Source organism: Arachis stenosperma, chromosome 7 (assembly GCF_014773155.1).
Source record: "Arachis stenosperma cultivar V10309 chromosome 7, arast.V10309.gnm1.PFL2, whole genome shotgun sequence".
Taxonomy (NCBI): domain Eukaryota; kingdom Viridiplantae; phylum Streptophyta; class Magnoliopsida; order Fabales; family Fabaceae; genus Arachis; species Arachis stenosperma.
The window spans coordinates 83,880,905-83,902,442 of record NC_080383.1 but is presented as its reverse complement, the minus strand read 5'-3'; the positions used below and the strand labels follow the sequence as shown (position 1 = coordinate 83,902,442).

At 33.7% G+C, this 21,538-nt stretch overlaps 2 protein-coding genes across 2 annotated transcripts; both read right to left on the bottom strand.

The window, feature by feature from the left end:
- Nucleotides 1-2,936: 2,936 nt before the first annotated feature.
- LOC130940999 (receptor-like protein EIX2) lies at nt 2,937-6,792 on the bottom strand. Its single transcript, XM_057869329.1, has 2 exons — nt 5,912-6,792; nt 2,937-5,819 (listed from the first exon to the last, which is right to left on the bottom strand). The coding sequence occupies exons 1-2, from the start codon at nt 6,608-6,610 to the stop codon at nt 3,069-3,071; spliced, it is 3,450 nt and encodes a 1,149-aa protein (XP_057725312.1). The 5' UTR covers nt 6,611-6,792; the 3' UTR covers nt 2,937-3,068.
- A 2,782-nt stretch (nt 6,793-9,574) lies between these two features.
- Nucleotides 9,575-15,679, bottom strand: LOC130940998 (ruBisCO large subunit-binding protein subunit beta, chloroplastic-like). The gene is made up of 14 exons (XM_057869328.1): nt 15,279-15,679; nt 14,800-14,925; nt 14,331-14,468; nt 14,127-14,222; nt 13,723-13,965; nt 13,403-13,637; nt 13,088-13,257; nt 12,805-12,882; nt 12,640-12,711; nt 12,454-12,558; nt 12,230-12,322; nt 12,051-12,143; nt 9,943-10,066; nt 9,575-9,847 (listed from the first exon to the last, which is right to left on the bottom strand). Exons 1-14 carry the CDS (start codon nt 15,498-15,500, stop codon nt 9,834-9,836), a joined length of 1,809 nt encoding a protein of 602 aa, XP_057725311.1. The 5' UTR covers nt 15,501-15,679; the 3' UTR covers nt 9,575-9,833.
- Between the last annotated feature and the right edge of the window lie 5,859 nt (nt 15,680-21,538).

The window sequence follows — 21,538 nt, the reverse complement described above, 5'->3', positions numbered from 1 at the left end:
TGTCAAGCGTACGCGTCGGCCACGCATACGCGTCGCTTGAACAAATTTCTAGTCACGCGTACGCGTCATCTACGCGTACACGTCAATTCTATGCTGCACCGGTCACGCATATGTGTCGCTGCTAGCTTTTCAAAACTTCAGATTCTTGTATTTCTTCCATTTTTGCATGCTTCTTTTCCATCCTCCAAGCCATTCTTGCCCTATAAAACCTGAAAACACTCAACAAACATATCACGACATCGAATGGTAACAAGAGAGGATTAAAATTAGCAAATTTAAGGTCAAAGAAGCATGTTTTCAATCATAGTACAAAATTAGGAAGGAAAATATAGAGCATGAGAATTATATGAATAAGTGTGAGAATAATGGATAAAATCCACTAAATTAAGCACAAGATAAATCCTAAAAATGGGGTTTATCAACGAGCTCCAAAAGACCTTTGTCGGACAGAGACCTTCGGCGGTGGCCATAGCCGTTCGTTGGTAACGACGTCAATGTTAGCGAAGATTGGTTGCGCTGGTGAGGAAGAGGGATGACAGTTGGGTCAAGGTCTTTGAGGTGGAGGGACTTGACATTGAGAGTGGAGAGTACGGCGACGATTGTTTCTGATGGTGGTGGGGGCAGAATTCTTTGTGGAAGGGGGCTTTAGGAGGGATGGGTTAGCTAGGGTTCATCTTTTTCTTTTTTGAAGAGACAATAGAATTTGGGTGGAATTGAAGATCGAATTAAGGAGTTGGGGAAATTGAAAATGGAAGAAATGATACCGTTTGGGAGGGGGTAGGGTTTAAATTTTTTTTTGAAAAAACCGTGACTATAAATACTTTAGATCACCTTTTTTTGAAAAATTATGATTATAGACTCTTTTAGATCACCCTTTCGTAAAACCGTGACCATAGACCTTTTAGGTCACCCCCAAAACTGTGACCATATATACTTTTAGGTCACCCTAAAAAATCGTGACCATAAACCCTTTTAGGGCACCTCTAAAAGCCATGACCATAGACCCCTTTAAGTCATCCCCCAAAATCATGACTATAGACCCTTTTAGGTCACCCTTTTTTGAAAAACTGTGACCATAGACCTTTTTAGGTCACTTCCGAAAACCGTGACCATAGAACCCTTTAAGGTCACCCCCCAAAACCTTGACCATAGACCATTTTAGGTCATCCACAAAAACTGTGACCATAGACCATTTTAAGTCACCTTTTTTTGAAAAACCGTGACCATAGACCCTTTTTTGTCACGGTAAAAAACCGTAACTATAGACCTCTTTAGGTCACCTCTCAAAACTGTGATCATAGACCCTTTTAGGCCACCTTTTTTAAAAAACTATGACCATAGCCTTTTTTTTGGTGGTATAGGTTTCATATGAACAAAGAATTTTGATTAAATTTCAAGAGATCTTTTATCAAAGCATATGAAATAAAGAAAGAAAAAAATCTAATAATAATGAATAAAAGATTTAGAATATGTGAGTGAGAGCAAAACTAAATAGAAAAAAGAAATAGAAATTAGGAAAGAGAGTTTAATGTTAGCGAACCAAAGATCTTTTGTGTTTTTTGAGTATGTGAGCATGTGTGGTTAGATGAAAGTGGAAATATAAGACTATTTTTAGTAAAGAATTCATCTCAATTTTTATTTATGGTCTACTTATCATAAAAAGTAATTTTACATAAGTTTTTATGTTATAAACAGTAAATAGAAGCTCAAAGTATCTCTCTCTTCTCTATTAGGAGAAACTAATTTTAGTCTCTGTTATGGTTCCACTTAATTAATTAATTAAAATAATTAAAATTATATTAGTTACTATTTCTTTTACAATAATATTATTTAAATATATGAATTCAAAAATAATTTATTATTAAAAAATATTAATATTAAAAATTTATAATATAGTTAGCATTTTTAAATTTGTAACAACTAATTTTATAATGTGCTTAGTATTTTTAAATTTTATAGATAAAAATAAATAATTTAACCAAAAGTTATTTTAAAATGTGTAAAAATTTAATTTTTACGTAAATAAATTTAATTAATTACAATTTAATATAATATACATAATATTTAATAATGATTTAATATAATTATTTATATTAATTATGATTTAAATAATTAATATAAATTATTAATTAAGTAAAAATATAATTATTTAATATAATTATTTAAATAATATTAATTATAATTTAATATAATTATATAAATAATAATTAATTAAATAATTAAATTATAATTAATTAATAATTATAACATATAATTATTAACCAATTAATTATGATTTAATTATTTAATATAAATATTTATTTAATTATAATTTAATATAATTATTTATTTTAAAGGTAACGGTAAGTTACCATTGGACACCAAGAATTTCTCTAAAATTCTGTCTCTTCGAATTATGTGGAGGGATTCGTCTTCTTTCTTTTTCAATGGATGAAAGTGTAACAAGTAAAAAAAAGTTGGTTGAGAATTTATTCGTTGAAATTGCTCTAAAGATCAAGAAAGAAGGATAATTTTGTCTAAAAATTAGAAAAATGATGATATTAAAACTAAATCTAATGTTAAGGATGATTTTAAATGAAAAAAAATCTTCAAAATAATTTTGATTTTTGATCAAAATGATAGAGACCAAAATCATATTTAACTTTTAAAAAATCCAGTGAAAACTTATCAAGCAAATGCTAGAACGGAAAAAAATTCATTATGTACAAACCACAAGTAATTCTTATTATTTTTGCACATTCAAGGGTCTTACTAATTTTGCAATTCTTACAATTATCATCTCCCGATAAATGATTAGAAAAGCAGAGTATTAACTTGTAAGAACAGTTCTCTCTTATTGTTGATCAACGTTTATTTCCCTATTGTCTTTCTCTGTTAGTTTGTTCATTACTTCTCTCATTAATAACTATTGATTATAGCATAAGTTGTTCATGTAATTTCACAGAAAAATGTGATTATTTATAAACAAGGTAACCTTAATTACAACCAATGCATACATTTGTAACAAACCACGTTGAAATTGCCACTAAAACATTTAGGATAAGACAGAAAAAAAGAAAACAAACACATCAATTATCAACACGGTTCCTTGCCATTCGTATCATAGTTACCACATAGATTATGTCAGCTATATCTTCCACCCTTCTGAAGTAAGCATGCCTCCAACTTTTCTTGAACCACAAAGTTCCAATAACTCCCCAAAACCCCGTTGCAAAACCAATTGCAATGACTAAGAAGAACAACCATTTTTCCAACTTATTTGTTTCATCATCTTTATCTTCGAATTCTCTTTCTCGAAGATCTTGGCCGGAACCATGGCCAGGACACATTTTAATCAATGGAGGTCCACAGAGAAATGGGTTGCCATCATAAGTAGACGAGTCAAAAGTTGAAAACTGGTAGCTTGTGGGAATTGGTCCTGACAAGTTATTGTGTCCCAAGTTTAAATGGCTTAAGGAAGTTAAAGCTGCCATGCTGTTTGGAATTGAGCCTGAGAGTTTGTTGTTAGATACATCAAACGATTCCAATGATTTCATATTCCCTATCATGTTAGGAATCTCTCCAATCAAATAGTTGTTTGATAGATTCAAGCCATGCAATCCATTAAGCAAAGTTATTCCAATGGGAATGGAGTCATCCAAATTGTTTTCTGACAAGTCCATGATGACTACAAGCTCCAAGATTTTTATGTATTCAAGTTCTCTTCCCTTCATGACCTCTCTGACATCCTCCTTTGACCACTCTGGCTTGGAAGAAGGTGGTGATGGTGGTTGTGGTCGTGGTGGTGCTACTGCAAAAGGAATTGTTGTAGATTTGTTGAGAGTCATACCTCGAAGATTGCCTATACACCACGGTATTGAACCATACAGATTGTTGAAGGAAAGGTCCAGAATTCTAAGTGATGATAGATTGCATAGCTGTGAAGGAATTCTACCACTCAACATGTTTTTTCGCAACCTTAAAACATGTAGTGAAGGAAACGTCTGTTCAGTCCATGATGGAATCCTGCCAGAAAGTTGATTATCTCCAGCATCCAAAATCAATAGCAGCTTTAGATTTCTCACAATCATTGGAAGCTCCCCTTGAAGGTTGTTATTGTTTAAATGCAACCATAACAAAGAAGAAAGGTTCCCAAATGAGCTTGGAAAATCTCCAGAGAGTTTGTTGAATGACAAGTTTATTTCTTTCCATCTTTCATTATCCTTCCAACAATTTGGAATTTCACCAGATAGCTTGTTCTTTGAAAGGTCAAGGATACCTAGTTCAATTTGACATAATGAATTGGGAATTGAACCATTTAAAAGGTTATTTCCAAGAAGCAAGAAATTCAGATAAGGCATTATTTGGCCAAAATGATCAGGAAGTGGACCACTGAATTGATTATGGGAGAGATTCAAGTACCACATATTTGGTAAAATTGAAGACAAATCATTTCCCACCATAATGGCACCATCCAAATTATTTGAAGACAAATCTAAGTGTGACAAATACACAAATTGACTAAGATCAAAGTTGCCATGCAGTTTATTTCTTGAAAGATCAAGGCTATTCAAATATACAAGTTGATTAATACTTGTAGGAATAGTTCCATTCAAATTATTATTTGAAAGATCAAGTTCCCGTAAGACAACAAGTTGAAGAAGACTTTCAGGAATTGGTCCTACAAAATAATTATTTGAAAGAATAAGATATTCTAAATTTATAAGTTGACCAATTTTTTTTGGTATGAGTCCCTTCAAATAGTTACTTGAAAGATCAAGTTCAAATAGATTTACAAGTTGAATAAGATTTTGAGGTATGGTTCCATTAAAACTATTACTTGAAAGTCTTAAGGAGGTAAGATTCTCAAGTTGTCCCAAAAAATTAGGAAGGGCCCCTTCTAACATGTTATAGGATAGATCTAACAACTTCAATTTCAGTAATTTGTTAAAGGAAGAGGGAATGGGACCATAGAAAAAATTTGCAAATAGATCAAGGGACTTTAGATTTTCAAGTTGTCCTATCCAAGATGGCAATTGATCATTAAATTCATTATAACCCAAATTTAGGATCTCCAAATCATGTATGATGCAGGTAGACAACTCCCCATTGTGCCCAATCGATTCTTTTCGAAGCTTGTTTCTTGTAAAATCTAACCTTTTCAAATGACACATCCTTCCCAAGATTAACTTGATAGAACATTCCATGAATGTTAAATCATTGTCTGAAAGATCAAGGTTGAGAAGTGTCTTTAACTCAACAAACCAATATGGAACTGAAGTGAAAGAGTTATTGGAAAGGTCAAGAGATTCAATGGTGGTCATGTTTTGTAAAGCATTGGGAATGGGACCCCGAAACCCATTATATGAAAGATCAAGATGCTTAAGTTTCTCAAACTTGTGAAACCAAGATGGAATTGAAGTGAAGTAGTTGAATGAAAGGTCAAGGGACTCAAAAGAAGACATGTTTTGTAAAACATTAGGTATTGGACCTCGAAACCTGTTAAATGAGAAATCAAGATACTTGATTTTCTCAAATTTGTGGAACCAGAGTGGAGCAGAGTCAAAATTATTCCCCCCAAAGGAGAGGAATTCAATGGAAGTTGCATTCTGGAAAGCATTTGGAATTGAACCATGAAGGCCACAATTTGAAAGATCAAGAGACTCCAGCTTCTCAAAGTTGCCTGACAATGATGGAAATGAAGTAAGATAGTTATTTGAAAGATCAAGATGCACAAGAGATGTCATGTTCTGTAAAGCATCGAGAGCCGACTCTGTAAGCCCGTTGCCGGCAAGACCGAGAAACTGAAGTTTAGGAGCACTTGTGAGGTTAATGCTAACCTGTGAAACAAGCAACTTGTCAAGTTCACAAACACACCCAAGCAATTAAACACATAAAAATAACAGAGAAGGATGCATGTTTCATAAAGTACCTGGAGCAAATTCTGTGGTTGGCCAAAATAAACATTACCCATGTCAAGATGTTCTAGTAGTCGCAGTTCAGAAAACAAATTGATGTCCAAAGGTGGCAAGAATTCATTCCCACTCAAATCAAGAAAGTGCAGGTTGGTGAGATTTCCAAGATTTTTTGGTATTCTCCCACCAAAACCAGCATTGGAGAGAGACAAATACCTCAATTGTTGCATAGAACCAATGAACATGGGTATAGGATTGTGTCTGAAAAAATTTCCACCCAAGTCCAAATGAGTCAAGTATTCCAGCTCCAACAAAGATGGATTAACATTTAGAGCTTCTACACGATCATAGTATAAATCTTTGCAAGTATCGTCCATTATCTCATATGTGTCCCAAAAGTTGTATTGATCTCCAAATGGTTGGGATCTCTGACATCTTTCAAAAGAAGTGGTGAGATCAAGCTTGACAACATGACCAGTGACGTTGTCGCAGCCGATACCTTTCCATTGGCAGCAATGAACACCTTGCCATGAGAAAAGCAAGTTTGAGGGGTCAATCAAGGATTCTTTGAACTTCACAAGAGCTTGCCTCTCGCGTTCTACACACGGAGAGTGCAAGTGGAGGCTTGAACTTGCGCACGAGCATAAGTGCGCAAGTTCAGCCACCACCAAAAGGAATGCACATGCACCAATTATAGTATGGTATCTAACTCCCATCTTTGGAATGGATGTTGATTATATTGGTTGTTGGCTTTCACTCCACTCACTCAACCATTATATATACTAAGCAATTCCCTCATTATGATGTTTACTTTCTCGGAAACGTACTGTATAATCAACCCAGTCTTCACGTACCCTTATCTTGATCATAAGTTAAGAAATCATGTCCAAAGATACCTGTGTGTGGTGCAGTTCAAGTCTCTAATGTTTAAAAGTCTTTGTAGTCTCTCCCAGCTTCAAACCATATCACAAGATATATCAGTTTGTGGTGTTCCTCCAGTTTCCACTGTTTAAACTTGTAATTCCCCCACCAATAAGGAAGAAGTAGCACCCAGGGATGTCACTCTTCCCTTTGTTTTTATTCTGCACGGTCTCTTTACCCCGTAATGACCGTCTTCTTTTGTTGACTCTTTAAGCTAAAGCCAACAAGAGTCAATGCTAACATTTTCATCACAGCTAGGAAGATGATTGATCAACTTGAAGTGACATTTCTTCAAGATAGCCAATGCAAGCAGGAATGAAAGCCTGTTACATTAATCTTCTTTAAACCAAGTTCGGAAATTTGAATAAGTTATTATATATATATATATTGAATAAGTTATTTTTAATAAAAATAATTTAAATTGCATTAAATAAAAATATCTGTATTTATTTTGCCAAATAATATTTCAAGTGATACAAATTTAAAATAATGTTAAAAAATTATCAAAATTATTTTTTGATTTAAATAATATATTGAAATAAGCATAATTATATGGATTATAAAATATAATTATATATAAAGTATTATAAAATAATATAATCTAACAATACTAAATTAATAAATTTTTATAAATATATTTATTTAGTGTCTAATTAGATGTATTAGGTATCATTTATAAATAATGTGAGTTAATATTTTATATCATCAATTATGGACAAAAATTGCTAATTGAGTGACAAAAGGATAAAAATAATTATTTTATATTTTTAAAAATTAATTTGATTGATAAATTTTCTTAAAAATAAATTTAAAAAATATATCAACTTTTAAAAATTAATTTGACTATTAACTTATATAATGACATGTAAAACGTTTTGATTACAACTCTTTCATCATGATTTAGGGAGGAAAATATTTTTAGGAGAAGTTCATTTATACAACCGTGTTTATGAAACATTGAAACCCACGAACAAGTAAATTAACCTTTAATAAATTGAGTGAAATCTATTTTATTAAACGTGTGTTCTTTAAATAAATAATGGTGCTATTTATATACTAAAATTTAATCATTAAATTAATTATTTATATAAAATATAAACTAAAATAAATTAAACATACTTATATTTATATATAAAATAGTGATTTATTTTTAATATACACATAATATTTTTGATAAATAACATATTAAAAAAATAACTTGATTTAAACCTATGATGCATTGACGGACATAAAACATGATACCACACAAGATAAGTGAATATGCAAATTTAAAATTTTTATAAGACACGGGAACACAGCATATATATAAATATAAAGTATTTTTAGCTAAATTGAAATAATATTTTAGTATTTTATTGATATTAAAATATAAATTAATTTTTTAATTATTTTTATTATAATTTTTAATTATATAAAGTATTTAAAATATATTTTGTTTTAATAATTAATAATATATACTATTTTTAAACTCATTTCAAGAATACAGGTTAAAAATAAGACTAGACACACTGACACGTGATGGTATTTAGATATGTCCAAACGTATCCTGAGAAGAATTTTTATTTATTTATTAAGACACGGTTGAACAGAGAAAACACGCATGTCGAACGAATGTTGATGTGTGTCATGTTTGAAATGTGTCTAATACAGAATCACAACAAATCAAAAAAGTGTCCATACTTTATAGACTTAAACCATGTTATAAGAGACGAATTAAATAAACTATTTTTTTTATCCTTAAAATATACATACGCTAATGAAACTACTCACCAAAAAATTAAAATAATCTCATTTGAAGAAGTTAGAGTTTAATTTAGAGACTGGAATTTAAGTATAGGGCTCAAGTAGCTCTACATTGTTACTTTAGCGCCTCCCTTTCGTCGTCTCCGACTTCTTTTTTCTCATCTTCTTTAAACCACCATTGCCCCCATCATTTCAGCTACATAAAAAAATTCAACCACCTCAATGTTCTCAGGTCGCAAATGATCTTTATCTTCACCCAAATCATAAATCAGCAACCATTCTTACAAATCTGAACAAACCAATTGAACCAAGAAGCAGCACAGATCTAGCAACAATGACCGCAAGTGGCGGCTATATCCAGTTGCAATTTGCAACAGTAGCGCAGAGAGAGAGAAGAGAAGGGAAGGGAAGAGGGGACGCGAGAAATCACATGAAATGATGAGCAATTTGTGGCAGTCGAGGCACTTTGTTCAAGGAGAAGGAGGATGATAGAGAAGAGGGAAAAGCAAGTGGCATTGGCATGATTGGTGAACACCGAAATGCGTACAGACGCAGAACTGGGAGGAGAACTTTCTTTGAGCAATTGTGCTTAGATTTTGGGAGAAAGAAAATGTGGCAGTGGTTGTTTCGGGAAGAAATAGTCTTAAGTTTAATATAATCTTTTAACAAAGTCAATACAAATTTAATACTTGGTTTTGTCAATACACCAAATTTATTAGCGTTTTCTTCTTTCAATAGCAGTTTATTCAAAACAAACCATTTGAGACCATAAAAGCTAAACCATATAAAATTGCTAGCAGTTGTCACCTGTGAGGTAAATGCACTTCCGATCGAGTTCTTAGGAAACTTGGTAAGTAGATGGCTACTAGAGTCTAGTAGTTTAGTACAGTAGATATATGATCGACGCTCATTTCAAACAATCAAATTTATAATTAATTACCAATTGGATCAGTGAAGTTTAAACAAACACGACTTTTACCCAGTCATTTGATCTATTCTTTTCAAGACATTGGTGATTAACTTGTTTTGAACGTTGACACTAATAAAGGGGTAAAATCAGGAGCTAAGTGGATCTCCACATAATTGATAGGCAAAATTTTTTATATTATTAATTTCAAAAAATAATTAAAAAGACAAGCGCCACTCTATCTAGCTCATCATGCTACAATAATGAAGAAATCATCATACATTGGACTAGTTGCTACAAATGAAAACAACTACCACAGTGTTTCCTCAGCGGCGAAAATATTGTTCTCACTGAAGCAGCTCTTTACTTTAGTAGCCGTATCCTGAGAGAGAGAGAGAGAGAGAAAAGAAATGGAATCAGCAAACCTAGCAGCTACCTAGTTTTGTTTTAATTCAGTTGTCTATAGTTTTTACATACCTGAATTGTCCATGGGATTGGCAGCAGGTACAGGCTCAGGCTCCTTAATCTCAACAACCACACAGTCTGACATCAAGAAGGTTTTTGCCACAGAGGCTGCATGCTCCAGGCAACACCTCACCACCTACACAAAAAGAATAGGATTCTTAAGTAGGTGAGTTTTAGGAAGTGCCGGTCACAATGAGGCGCAGCATTAGCCTGTCCTCTCTGACACAGGTTACTGCTTTGCTAGTGGGTCTTATTCAAAATTTCATTTTGACCTTATCTAAGAAGACATTATGTAGTAGTCTTCGATACTTGATATATTTTCATTTTTTCCCTTTTTTTTATGTTAATGGGCCATAAAAGATCCAGGTAAGTAAATAAGTGATGAACACTCGTAAAAAGATGGGCCAAAATTTTGCTTAGATATTTGTTAAATTATGAAAAAAATTTTAAAACTTAATTAATAAATTCACACTCGTTAAAGGATAAATACTATCTTATGAAATAAAAGTCTGGGAAAATTTAATATAAAAAAAAAGTCTGAGAAAAGTTACTGCTTCTGTAAATGAGCATGGAGAAACCTTAAAATTTTTTTGCTTTGAATAAAATTTTCATTTTGCAAGGAGAACCGTATAAAAGGTTAGTATCCATAAATAAAATTCATCATCCTGATCATTATAATAATTAATTTATCTTTTTAATATTATTTTATGTGTTATTGGTTTTATTTTAATTTTCTTTTACAGAAAAATATTAAGATATTTTTTAAGTATTGGTGTAGACTAATAAAAAATTTTTACCATTTAAAATTTTTGAAATTTTAATCTTTCAAATTAAATTCTAAGTAATTATATTTTTCCATATCATTTTAAGAAATTGAATATATCTAATTATTAATTTGGTATTATTTTATGATTTGTTAGTTTTCTAATTAATTATTTTAAAAAATATATATTTAATATTCATGAAATATTATAATTTTTAATATCTATCATTTTAAGTATAAAAAATTTAATTTTTGATTTAATTATTAAATATTTATCAAATTTTTTTAGATAATTTTTTAAATTAAAATGTAAGTTTCATATTGTCAATATATTATTTCATAGAAATTTTTTTTACATAAATATAAATATTTTAAAATTAAATTTAACATATATGATAAATGTTAGCTAATAAAAATTTAGAATTGGTTCCATTAACATATGTTAGTGATGTTGATGTTAAGTCCACCACAACTATATCTTTTCTTGAAGATCCAAAAAGAGTAGTGGTTTATCCACATTCTTTTCTTTTATCTACATTCTTTTTTTGTTTTGTTTTTTTTATAGTTTATTCAAATTCACGTTAAATTTTTTAAAAATTTAATAATTATTCAATGAATTCATTTTGAAATTGATATAAAAAAAAATTTCAAAAGTAATTTAACATTAATTTAAATCATCATATAAAAATACATCATTATATAAATTGTTATATAAATGTATACCCAAAAATCGTTTATATATATAAAAATAATAAAAGAAAAAAGACATCTGCCAACCCAACTAGGTCCAGTCTCTTGACAAAAATATATTTATGCACTTGCCATATATAATGTCGAATTTAAATATTCACCCAAGACCATGGAGCAAAATTTTAATTCTGAGGAGATTTCATTAACCTGTTGGCCAGTCAAAAACTACACCTCAGACCTACACACTACTGCTGAAAATAACAAGTGTCTCATGAAAATTGTGCCAACATCCAAAAAAATACAAGGCGTGTGACACGCCTGATTAAGGCAGGCGCACCCTAAAACTCACCTCTTAAGTAAACAAGTTTCATATCTAGTAGATCACGGAAAGAACCATAACTGTAAACCTTTCATGGTAATCTCAGGTTCCCTACAGCCAGTTGTAAACTTAATAATAATGATTACGATGATGATGTCATCCATTTATAATTAAAACTAATTAGCAGTGCCATTTGTCTAAGTAACCAGGTTATGGGACCATCGAAAAGACACCAGCATACTAAAAGCTAAAAATAAAATAAAAACTAATTATATCCATACTAATAGCTAGAGGATCAAATGCAGGTAAAATAAAAACTAGTGCAATAATAGTCAAACAGAAATTCACCTTTGTTGGATCAATGATTCCAGCAGCCATTAAATCTTCATATTTTCCAGTGGCAGCATTATATCCATATCTATGATTGTCGTTGGAAAGAACCTAATCACAACATGCAGAGTCATAACATAAGCATTCAAATAAAATGTCTGTAAGGAGGAATGCACAAGATATCCAAATCCGAGTACCTTCTCACTGACAACACTGCCATTTACACCAGCATTCTTGGCAATCAATTTCAGAGGGTAACTGAGAGCTCTTTTAACAATATCTGCTCCAACCTGCAATACAACAAAATATAATAATTTTGAAACCGCTGAAACAATGGGAAAGCCAATAAGTAGTATGTCATTGAACAAAAGTGGGGAGCATTTCAAAGAACCCAAACAAATATATCTAATAAATGACTCACTTTCTCTTCATCATTATTAAGGCTATCCTTGATAGCATCCACCTTTGAAGCAAGTCTCAACAGAGTGCACCCACCACCAACTACAATGCCTTCCTCAACAGCTGCCTGAAGAATCAACAAAAGATTCAGACCACTAAAACAGAGTACAAAAATGCCTAATGAATCTTACAGGAAAGAGAATCATACCTTTGTAGCATTAAGAGCATCTTCAACTCTCAACTTCTTTTCTTTGAGCTCTGTCTCAGTTTGTGCTCCAACCTGCACACACACAAAACAAACTTTCATGAGTCAATATGGCTTATACAAAGTTCATAATCAGCTTTTTATTAAATAGTTCAATGAGTGACTTACCTGTATAACAGCAACACCACCAGACAATTTTGCTATTCTTTCATTAAGCTTCTCCTTTTCATACTCTTGCTCTGCAGCCTGAAATAAACAGATATAATTGTTGGAAACAGCAAGAATGAACATATCTGCCAGCACTACAGAACTTCATAATTCTCGGGAGTCTGAATAGATATGCACACTTTACAATGTCCCAATGAACCCCTATACATGAGATGTTTGCATGTACAAAAAGTCTGAAGAAAGAGACATGCTAAGATGAGACAGGGACAGGCAAAAAACAGACCTCAATTTGGTTCTTAATTTGTGCAACTCTCTTAGTCACTGCTTCTTGGGTACTACCATCACCAACAATTGTGGTTGTATCCTTGGTGAGCACCACCTTGGAGGCCTGCCCCAAAACCTCTTTCCCAGCTTTGTCTAGAGTAAGGCCAACTTCCTCCCTGATTACAGTACCTATAATACCATGGGTATATAAAAAGACATAACAATATCAACAATAATAAAAGGCTGCCAAAACTAAAATGGTGAAATATTTATGCTTCCAAATTAAACCCAAGAAAGAATTAATTCAGGACAAGGAAGCATTAAATTTACATACCTCCAGTTAAGATAGCAATATCATCAAGGTACTGGCTCTTGCGTTCTCCAAATCCGGGGGCCTTCAGTGCCGCAATCTTCAGTGATCCTCTCAGTTTGTTCACCACAAGAGTTGCTAGAGGTTCTTGTTCAATATCCTCTGCAATAATCAAAATAGGGAATCCACTTCTAATTGCATCCTCCAGAATGTTAATTAGATCCCTTGCATTTGTTATCTTTTTATCAACCAACAGCAACTGCACAATATATACAGCATAAATTATAATGGATATAAAGAATGGAAATTAGCAATCACTTGCCAGAAGAAAATAAATGTCAAACCTTGCAATTCTCATATTCAACAGCCATTTTCTCACTATCAGTAACAAAGTATGGTGAAATGTAGCCACGGTCAAATTGCATCCCCTCAACAACATACAGGTGGTTATCTGCACTCTTTCCCTCCTCAAGTGTCACGACACCCTTTCTTCCAACCTTGCTCATTGCTTCAGCTATCATATTCCCGACTTCATAATTGTTTCCTGCACTAACTGCTGCCACATCTGCCAACTCACTATCTTCAACCTGTAATCCATGTGAACACAAAATTATGTCACAGTCTCACAGCAAATGGATTTTGAAATAATTAATCAGAGATGAATTGCCAGAATACTTTAAGAATATGAACAGCCAACATAACAGCTCAAAAGTAAAACGAGGAGGAAAAAAGTGGAAAAATGCATCACCTCCTTTGACATCTGTTTAAGCTCAGATACAAGGGCTTTTGTTGTCTTTTCAATCCCACGGGTGATGAGCACAGGGTTAGCACCAGCTGCAACAACCTGTCAATTTTTCTGAGAAATGAGGCCTAACAATGACAATATGTAAAACATGGAAATCAAACCAAACAGTTGATTTGAATTTACAGTGCTGCATATGGAACAACCTACCTTAACTCCTTCAGCAATGAGACCCTGAGCAAGAACAACAGATGTAGTGGTTCCATCACCAGCCAAGTCGTTTGTCTTGGCAGCTGCCTGTCTCACCAATTTGGCTCCAATATTCTCAACGGGGTCTTCCAACTCAACCTACTCAAGCCAAATGTAACATAAGGATCATTTAAGAAAAAGCATAAAGTATTAGATAAACTTATGAAAAAGATTTGAAGTTTGAACATCAAAAACAAGAATTGTTATTCTTCTCTCATGAATGGAAAAGAATAGTTTCTAAAGAATAAAACTCTAAACCTTTTCTAATTTTAAAAAACATGATCATAGGTCCTAATGAAAATTTCAGCGACATGATTATTCTTATAGTATAACAAAAGTTCTTTTGCTTTATTTTCCCATTAAAGAATCAATAACCTGGATTTGAACTTAAAAAAACGATGAAATAACTAGAACACTACAAAGTACACACCTCTTTGGCGACAGTGACACCATCATTAACAATCTTAGGTGAGCCATACTTGCTCTCAAGAACAACATTCCTTCCTTTAGGACCAAGAGTAACCCCAACCAAATCCGCAAGCTTGTTCACGCCGCTCTGCAACATACAGGGGAAAAAATATCATTATGCGCATAAATTATAATTAGCAAGTATAACAATCCATGAAATTTTGAAAACACCATTTGAACCCCTCATAATGTGCTCTAACCAAACCACTCTCTGTAACAACGAATCCTCTAATTATAATTATCCGCACAAAATGTTAAGAACGAACTACACTTAAACAAAAATACGAACGAATTAAAAACCATACAAATAAACGTAGCAACTTTAATCAAAACGTATCATTTCAGGAGCTAATTTCACGGTTTAGTTGCACTACTCACTCTTTCTAGCTAAATTCACTTTCTCAGTCAAAGTTACTGTTATTGTTACTCGTCCTAATATACCTGGAGCTTCTTGATAGCTGAACCATCCTTGTTGAAATGCAACTCCTTGGCCATGGCAGAGACCCTGGGGCACCGGTTCCTCCTGGCAAGAACAACGCCGTTGAGTCGCGTTCTTCCGGCCGCGAAGGGAAGGTAAGAAATGGAGGCTGAGGAGGAGAGCTTCTGCGGTGGCGCGACGAGCGAGCCGGCAGAGGGAGCTCCAGAGAATGTTGATGACGCCATGGAACTGAACTAAATTGAATCACGATTGAATCGAATAGGGTTTAAGGAGCGTTGAAATGAAGATTGGGTTGCGGTTACGGATAACGATGGGAGTAACTGTGCGTTTTGGTGGTGTGGTAGTTGTTGAGCTGAAGAGCGAGAGCGAGTGAGGGATTAGGTTTTTATTCACTCTCTTTCGTTGTTTGCAAGGGGACGAGAAGATCAATTGAGTGGCGAGAGATTTATCCTGAAGCTTCTGTTTGATCTGGGCCGTTGGATTCCAACGGGTGTGTCCATCGTGTTCCTTTTGTTTGTCTTGCTTTGGAATAGTCTAGAACTTTTTAGTTGGAACTTGGATAGTTTGTGTTAGGTTGCTATTTAAAAGTATGTCACAATCAAGGTAGTAAAATCGTAGTTTTTACTTCGACTCGAAAATTCAATACAAAATCGTAATTCGTAAAATCGTTAGACAAAACGTAATTCTAACTCGTAAATTATAAAATCTGACAAATATAAGAACTATAACAAAATTACACATAATTGAATATAACATTAATTAAAGAAGCTTCATTAAATAATTCAAAGAAGATATTTATTTAACAATTTAAAAATATAATTAGATTCAGAATACTACAATAGAATATATACTCATAAAAAAAAGAGTTGCACATTCAAATCACACTTTAACAAATTTACTAATTTAAATGTTTCAGAACAAGCAAATTCACTAGGATTCCTTTTTTTTCTTTTTTGGACATAGGTCCAGGTTTACAAGTGAACCCGACCCAACATAAGCTACCCATTTCCATCACCATCAAACACCCTTTCCCAACCTGGTTTCCCCCAACCCAGATCCCCAACATTCACTAATACTCCATGACCACGCTTACAAAGCTCCTTCCAATGGCAAATCCCTCTCCTTTGAAATGTTTAGCATATTGTCTATAAAATCCCTTTGAAATATCTTCTCCGCACTTCTCTTCTAGGTTTTGGGTCACTTAATTTTCATGAAGAGACACCGTGAAACCGCCGCATGAAGGAGATATTGGTGTTGCATTTTCTTTCGTCTTCTTCGCTTTTCTATTCAAGCTCCTGAGGAAGACAGCGCTAGTCACCCTGTATGTGATGCCTCTGCTTCTCTCTGGTTTTGGTTTGAAGAACGCCCCTGTTGCAATTTTACTCCATCCTAGGGTTTCTTTTTAGCTTTTTTCTGTATGAGCTGAGCCTAGATTTGGGCGAATTTCAAACTGGGTTAGGAAATAATGGAACACCGCTTATGGATCAATCTTCTTCTCTCACACAGGATCGCTAACAAAATCATGATTCCAACGATTTTGCGATTTTCCTCGGCGATTCTATGCAAACAGCACTTCTCTCACTCGAACAATAAAATCGAAACGGAGAGGGGGTGCGAAATCGCAAAAGCGTGCGATTTCGCGAGTTAAGTCGCGATTTTGACTACTTTGGTCACAATAGACTTTTTTTTTTTTACTTAAATAAATTAAACAGCAACTAAAATTAATAAATTTCCACTCTCTATTATTATATAAATCGTTCCATGTCATTGAATTTTAATTTAATTAATAAATAGTAATATTATAAAATAATTTATGCTTAAATTTTTTTTAAAATAACGAATATAAATTATCTTAAGATATTAAAATTTTAATGATATACATAAATAATTTTAGAATAATATTTTTAACATTTTCAGAGATTAAATCACATTAATCTAAGACGATTTATTTAAATTAGGTAAAGTTCAAGAGTCTGATATAATTTATGTGTCACACGACAAACCACAAAGAATTATAACGATTTATATAAAAAAAATTGAATAACCTTCTGCGATCAACTTTTTTCCATTTTTTCACCATTGTCACCACAAAGAGCTTCTAGCAAAGACAAATTAGTAAAAAAGGCTGAGCCTGTGGCAGCATAAGACGATTGTGAAGCATTCTATGGCGGTGGATATAGGTTTTGCAACTGGCGAAGCACGACAGATGAAGGTAAATCACAGCAGAACAGTGGACAGTGACATTTTCAAAGAAAGATAGATGGCAAAGAGGGAGATATGTACCCTCTAAACAAAATTGTGCATGTGGCTGGATTTATCGACGAAGAGATTAGTTATAAAAATGGTTTTTTAATTTATGTAATTGATGAAATTAATCTATTGACTGACAGTATTCATGTGTTAGAAATTACTTATGAAGAAATTTAACTAGTCATGTGAATTGTAGATATTGATTGTTGGTACAGAGAATGTTGAGATTATAGCATGAATATAAAGGATGTTAGAGTCGATAAATGAGAATTTTATTGTTAGTTATTAGGGATAATAATAAAGCTTCTAATTGGACTGAATTACTTTAAAAATGTAGTTTATAAAATTTATTAGTTACCCTATGTATGATTTGTTTGTTGTTATTATGCCTTGTTAAGTCGCTATCTTTATATTTTTGTTTTATCAGCCAACTTGATGTATACAGAGTATTCGTAGGTAACAAAAGATGATAATACATGACCGTATTGTATCTTATTTAGAGAGTGTCAGACTACTTCATGTTGTAAGACTAAAATGGTTCAAATTTGATGAGCTAATGATTAGTGCATTTCTAAAGCAATGGCATCCAGAAATCCATTCATTTTACATACCTTTTAGGGAGTGCATGATCACCTTACAGGATGTAGCATACCAGTTATACCTCTCTATTGATGGATTTGCAGTTAGTGGATGTCTCAGTGACTTTGAACAATTGATGGATGGTGGAAAACTTATGTGGGTGTGGTTCTAAGAATTGTTTGGTGAACTTTCACTGAACGATTGTGTTGATGAGTTCACAGTATTATATGGCTGGTTCCATAACAAGTTCAAAGTCATGCCTTCTAATGCAACAGATGTTATATTGTCCATGTTTTTGCGTGTGGTTATTGTCTATGATGCTTTCCGGGGACAAGTCTGGTGCTAGAGTTCATTTAAGGTAGCTACTGTATGTTGTTGATCTTGATGGGCTCGACAAGCATAGTTGGAGATCGACCACGCTATCATGACTATATAGGTGTCTCTGTAGAGTGGCTAACCAGAATGTGAAGAACCTTGCTGGACCGCAGATGTTGCTTCAATCTTGGATCTTTTGGTGCTTCCTGTTGATGACAAGTCACCTTATGCTAGTTCCACAAGCCTTTTTAATTTATTTTTACTTGGTTTTCATGCATTTCTTAAGCAATAAGTAAGTGTTTGGATGAGAAATTCATACTTGTCTTGATTCAATCAAACATGGTTAAATTGATGCATTTTCATGAGATTTATGCAATATTTACTTGATTATTATGAATGATGCAAAATCTTGTGATTTTGGCAAGACTTTGATGCATTTGTTTGGTTGATGATAGGTGGAAAGGAAGAGGAGAAGGAAGCAACGTTGGTGGCCAAAATTGGCTCACCAACGTTGCCTCAAACGTTGATCAAGGGAGGCAAGCAACGGTAGTGGTTGCTAGCAACGTTGTAAAAAAAAGGGTGTCAACGTTACACCCAACGTCTTCGATAAAATATCAAAAATTGAAGTTGGAAAATTGGCAGCAACGCGCACGCGCAGGTGATGCGTACGCGTGGGCGTGAAAATTGACAATCCACGCGTACACGTGGGTGACGCGCACGCATGACCAGGCCAAAGTTGGTGTGCAAACGTTGCCTCAAACGTTGCTCACCAACGTCTTTGATAAACTCTATGGAAAAATTTGCTATGACGCGTATGCGTCATCAGAAGAGGAATTTTGGCTTGTGAAGCGTATGCGTGGGTGACGCGTACGCGTGGGTGACGCGTACGCGTGGGTGACGCGTACGCGTGGGTGACGCGTATGCATGACCAGACAAACGTTGGTGCACCAATATTGAGTCAAACGTTGCTGACAACTCTCAGAAATCTTTTTTCTTCAAGTAACGTTTGACTCAACGTTTTTACACAAACATTGGTCACCAACGTTAAGGCCAACTTCAATACAAATTGGCACCCAAGCAAGATTCTGAACGTTAGTTGACTAACACCCAATGCTAACATCATCAAGATCATTCCTAACTGCTTCAATCAAGGCCAAGGCCCACATCCAAGTACTTGAAGACCTATTTTGGGGATGAAAAAAGAGTACAAATAGAAGAATTTCCAAAGATGAAAGGAGAGCTCTCAGAAGGCAAAGAAGGCTCTGGCTGGAGGATTAGAGACTCCAGAACTCTCTTGGAGGATTAGAGACTCCAGAGAGTGTAGTATAGGATTCTTAGTTTAGAATACACTTTTCTTTTCTGCAGTTTTACATTTTAATTTGTATTGAGCCTCATCTACTTTTATGCAATTTTCATTTCCTGCACTTATTCTCTTCTGCAATTCTGCATTTAAGTTTACTTTGAGCTGAGTTTATTTTTATGAAATTTAAATTTCCTACAAGTGTGCTTAGAGCGATGATCAATTAAACCCCGACTTCATTGGGGGAGGAGCTCTATTATAGTTCACATGATTGAGTGAACTTCTTCTTCTTCTCAATCTTTTGGGCAGCTATAGGATATCCTCTATTTTGATTGAGATTCATTCACTCCGGAAGGGGGGGTTTGAATCTGTTGAATGTTTGTGTGAGCCTCAAAAGGGGAATCATGGGCATTATAATTGGAGCTCTATCCTTCACAATTCTCTTAACCAACATTATTCGGGAGGAATTCAGGTCTTGAGAATTTGTGTGGCTTACGGATAAGAGAACATGCTTAACCTCTTCTCATGCCAATTGGATTAAGGAATTGGCAAGATTGATTATGATTAGAGAGATTGGATTGCCAAGGAATTGGGATCCAATCAATTTCAATCTGCCATAGATCTACTCATATGATTGAGAAGGAAGTTGGGACCCATTTAATTCATGATGGATTATGATATCTCCAATCCCTAATGAATCTTTCTCTCTGTTATTTCTGCTTCCTTTAATTTTTCAGCACCCAATCCCCATTTACAATTCATGCAATTTACTTTTCATGCAATTTAAGTTTCTTGCAATTTAAGTTTCAAGCAATTTACATTCAGTAATTTACATTCCTTGCAATTTACATTCCTTGCAGTTTACATTCTATTAATCAATTTTTCACCAAACTCTTTCAATAGTTCGCTTGACTAGACTAATCATCTCACTAAAGTTGTTTGATCCATCAATCCCTGTGGGATCGACCTCACTCTGGTGAGTTTTACTACTTGATGTGACCCGGTATACTTTTCGGTAGTTTGTACGGATACAATTTTCCGTCATCAAGTTTTTGGCGCCGTTGCCGGGGATTGATTAAGATCGACAATGATTAAGTGGGTGATAAGTCTAGATTAAGCATTTTCTTTGTCTTTGTCATTTAAGTTCTTTTAATTTTCTATTTTCTCTTGATACTAAGGTGTTTGTGTTATTGCCTCACTAAGAAATTCTCATCAGTGACTTGAGGAATTTCAATTTTCCTTGGTGATTGTGTTTTACAAAATTAAAATGGAGTTCACCTCATCTTTTGATCAAGCAAATTTTATGGGATATTACTCACTATCACAAAATGACTATCCTAATGGTGGCTGGGAATATCACCAAGAAATGATAGATTATGAGCAATCCACCCAGTGGGGATATGCTCCAGGGCCACAAAATGATCAAGACAATTTCATGGGATATTGCCCAACACTACAAAATGATTTATGTCATTATGCTAATGGTGGATGGGAGTTGGACTGGAAGTGAGTCAAGCTGAGCCAAGCTAGACCAAGCTCAAGCTCGACTCACCAAAATTGAGCTTGGCTCACGGCTCGACTTATTAACAATCGAGCCTATTTCTTAAGCTCAAGCTCGACTCACCGAAAGCTTACGAGCTGGCTCAAATAATAGAAACATAAATACAAAATCTATAATTTTATATCAATAAATTGTAACTTATATATTTTAAAAAATATTTGAAAAGAACAATTTTATATAATGCTTATCTATCAATAAATATAAATTTTTTATTTATGTCCTACATCAAAATTATATGTAATAAATAAATATAAAAT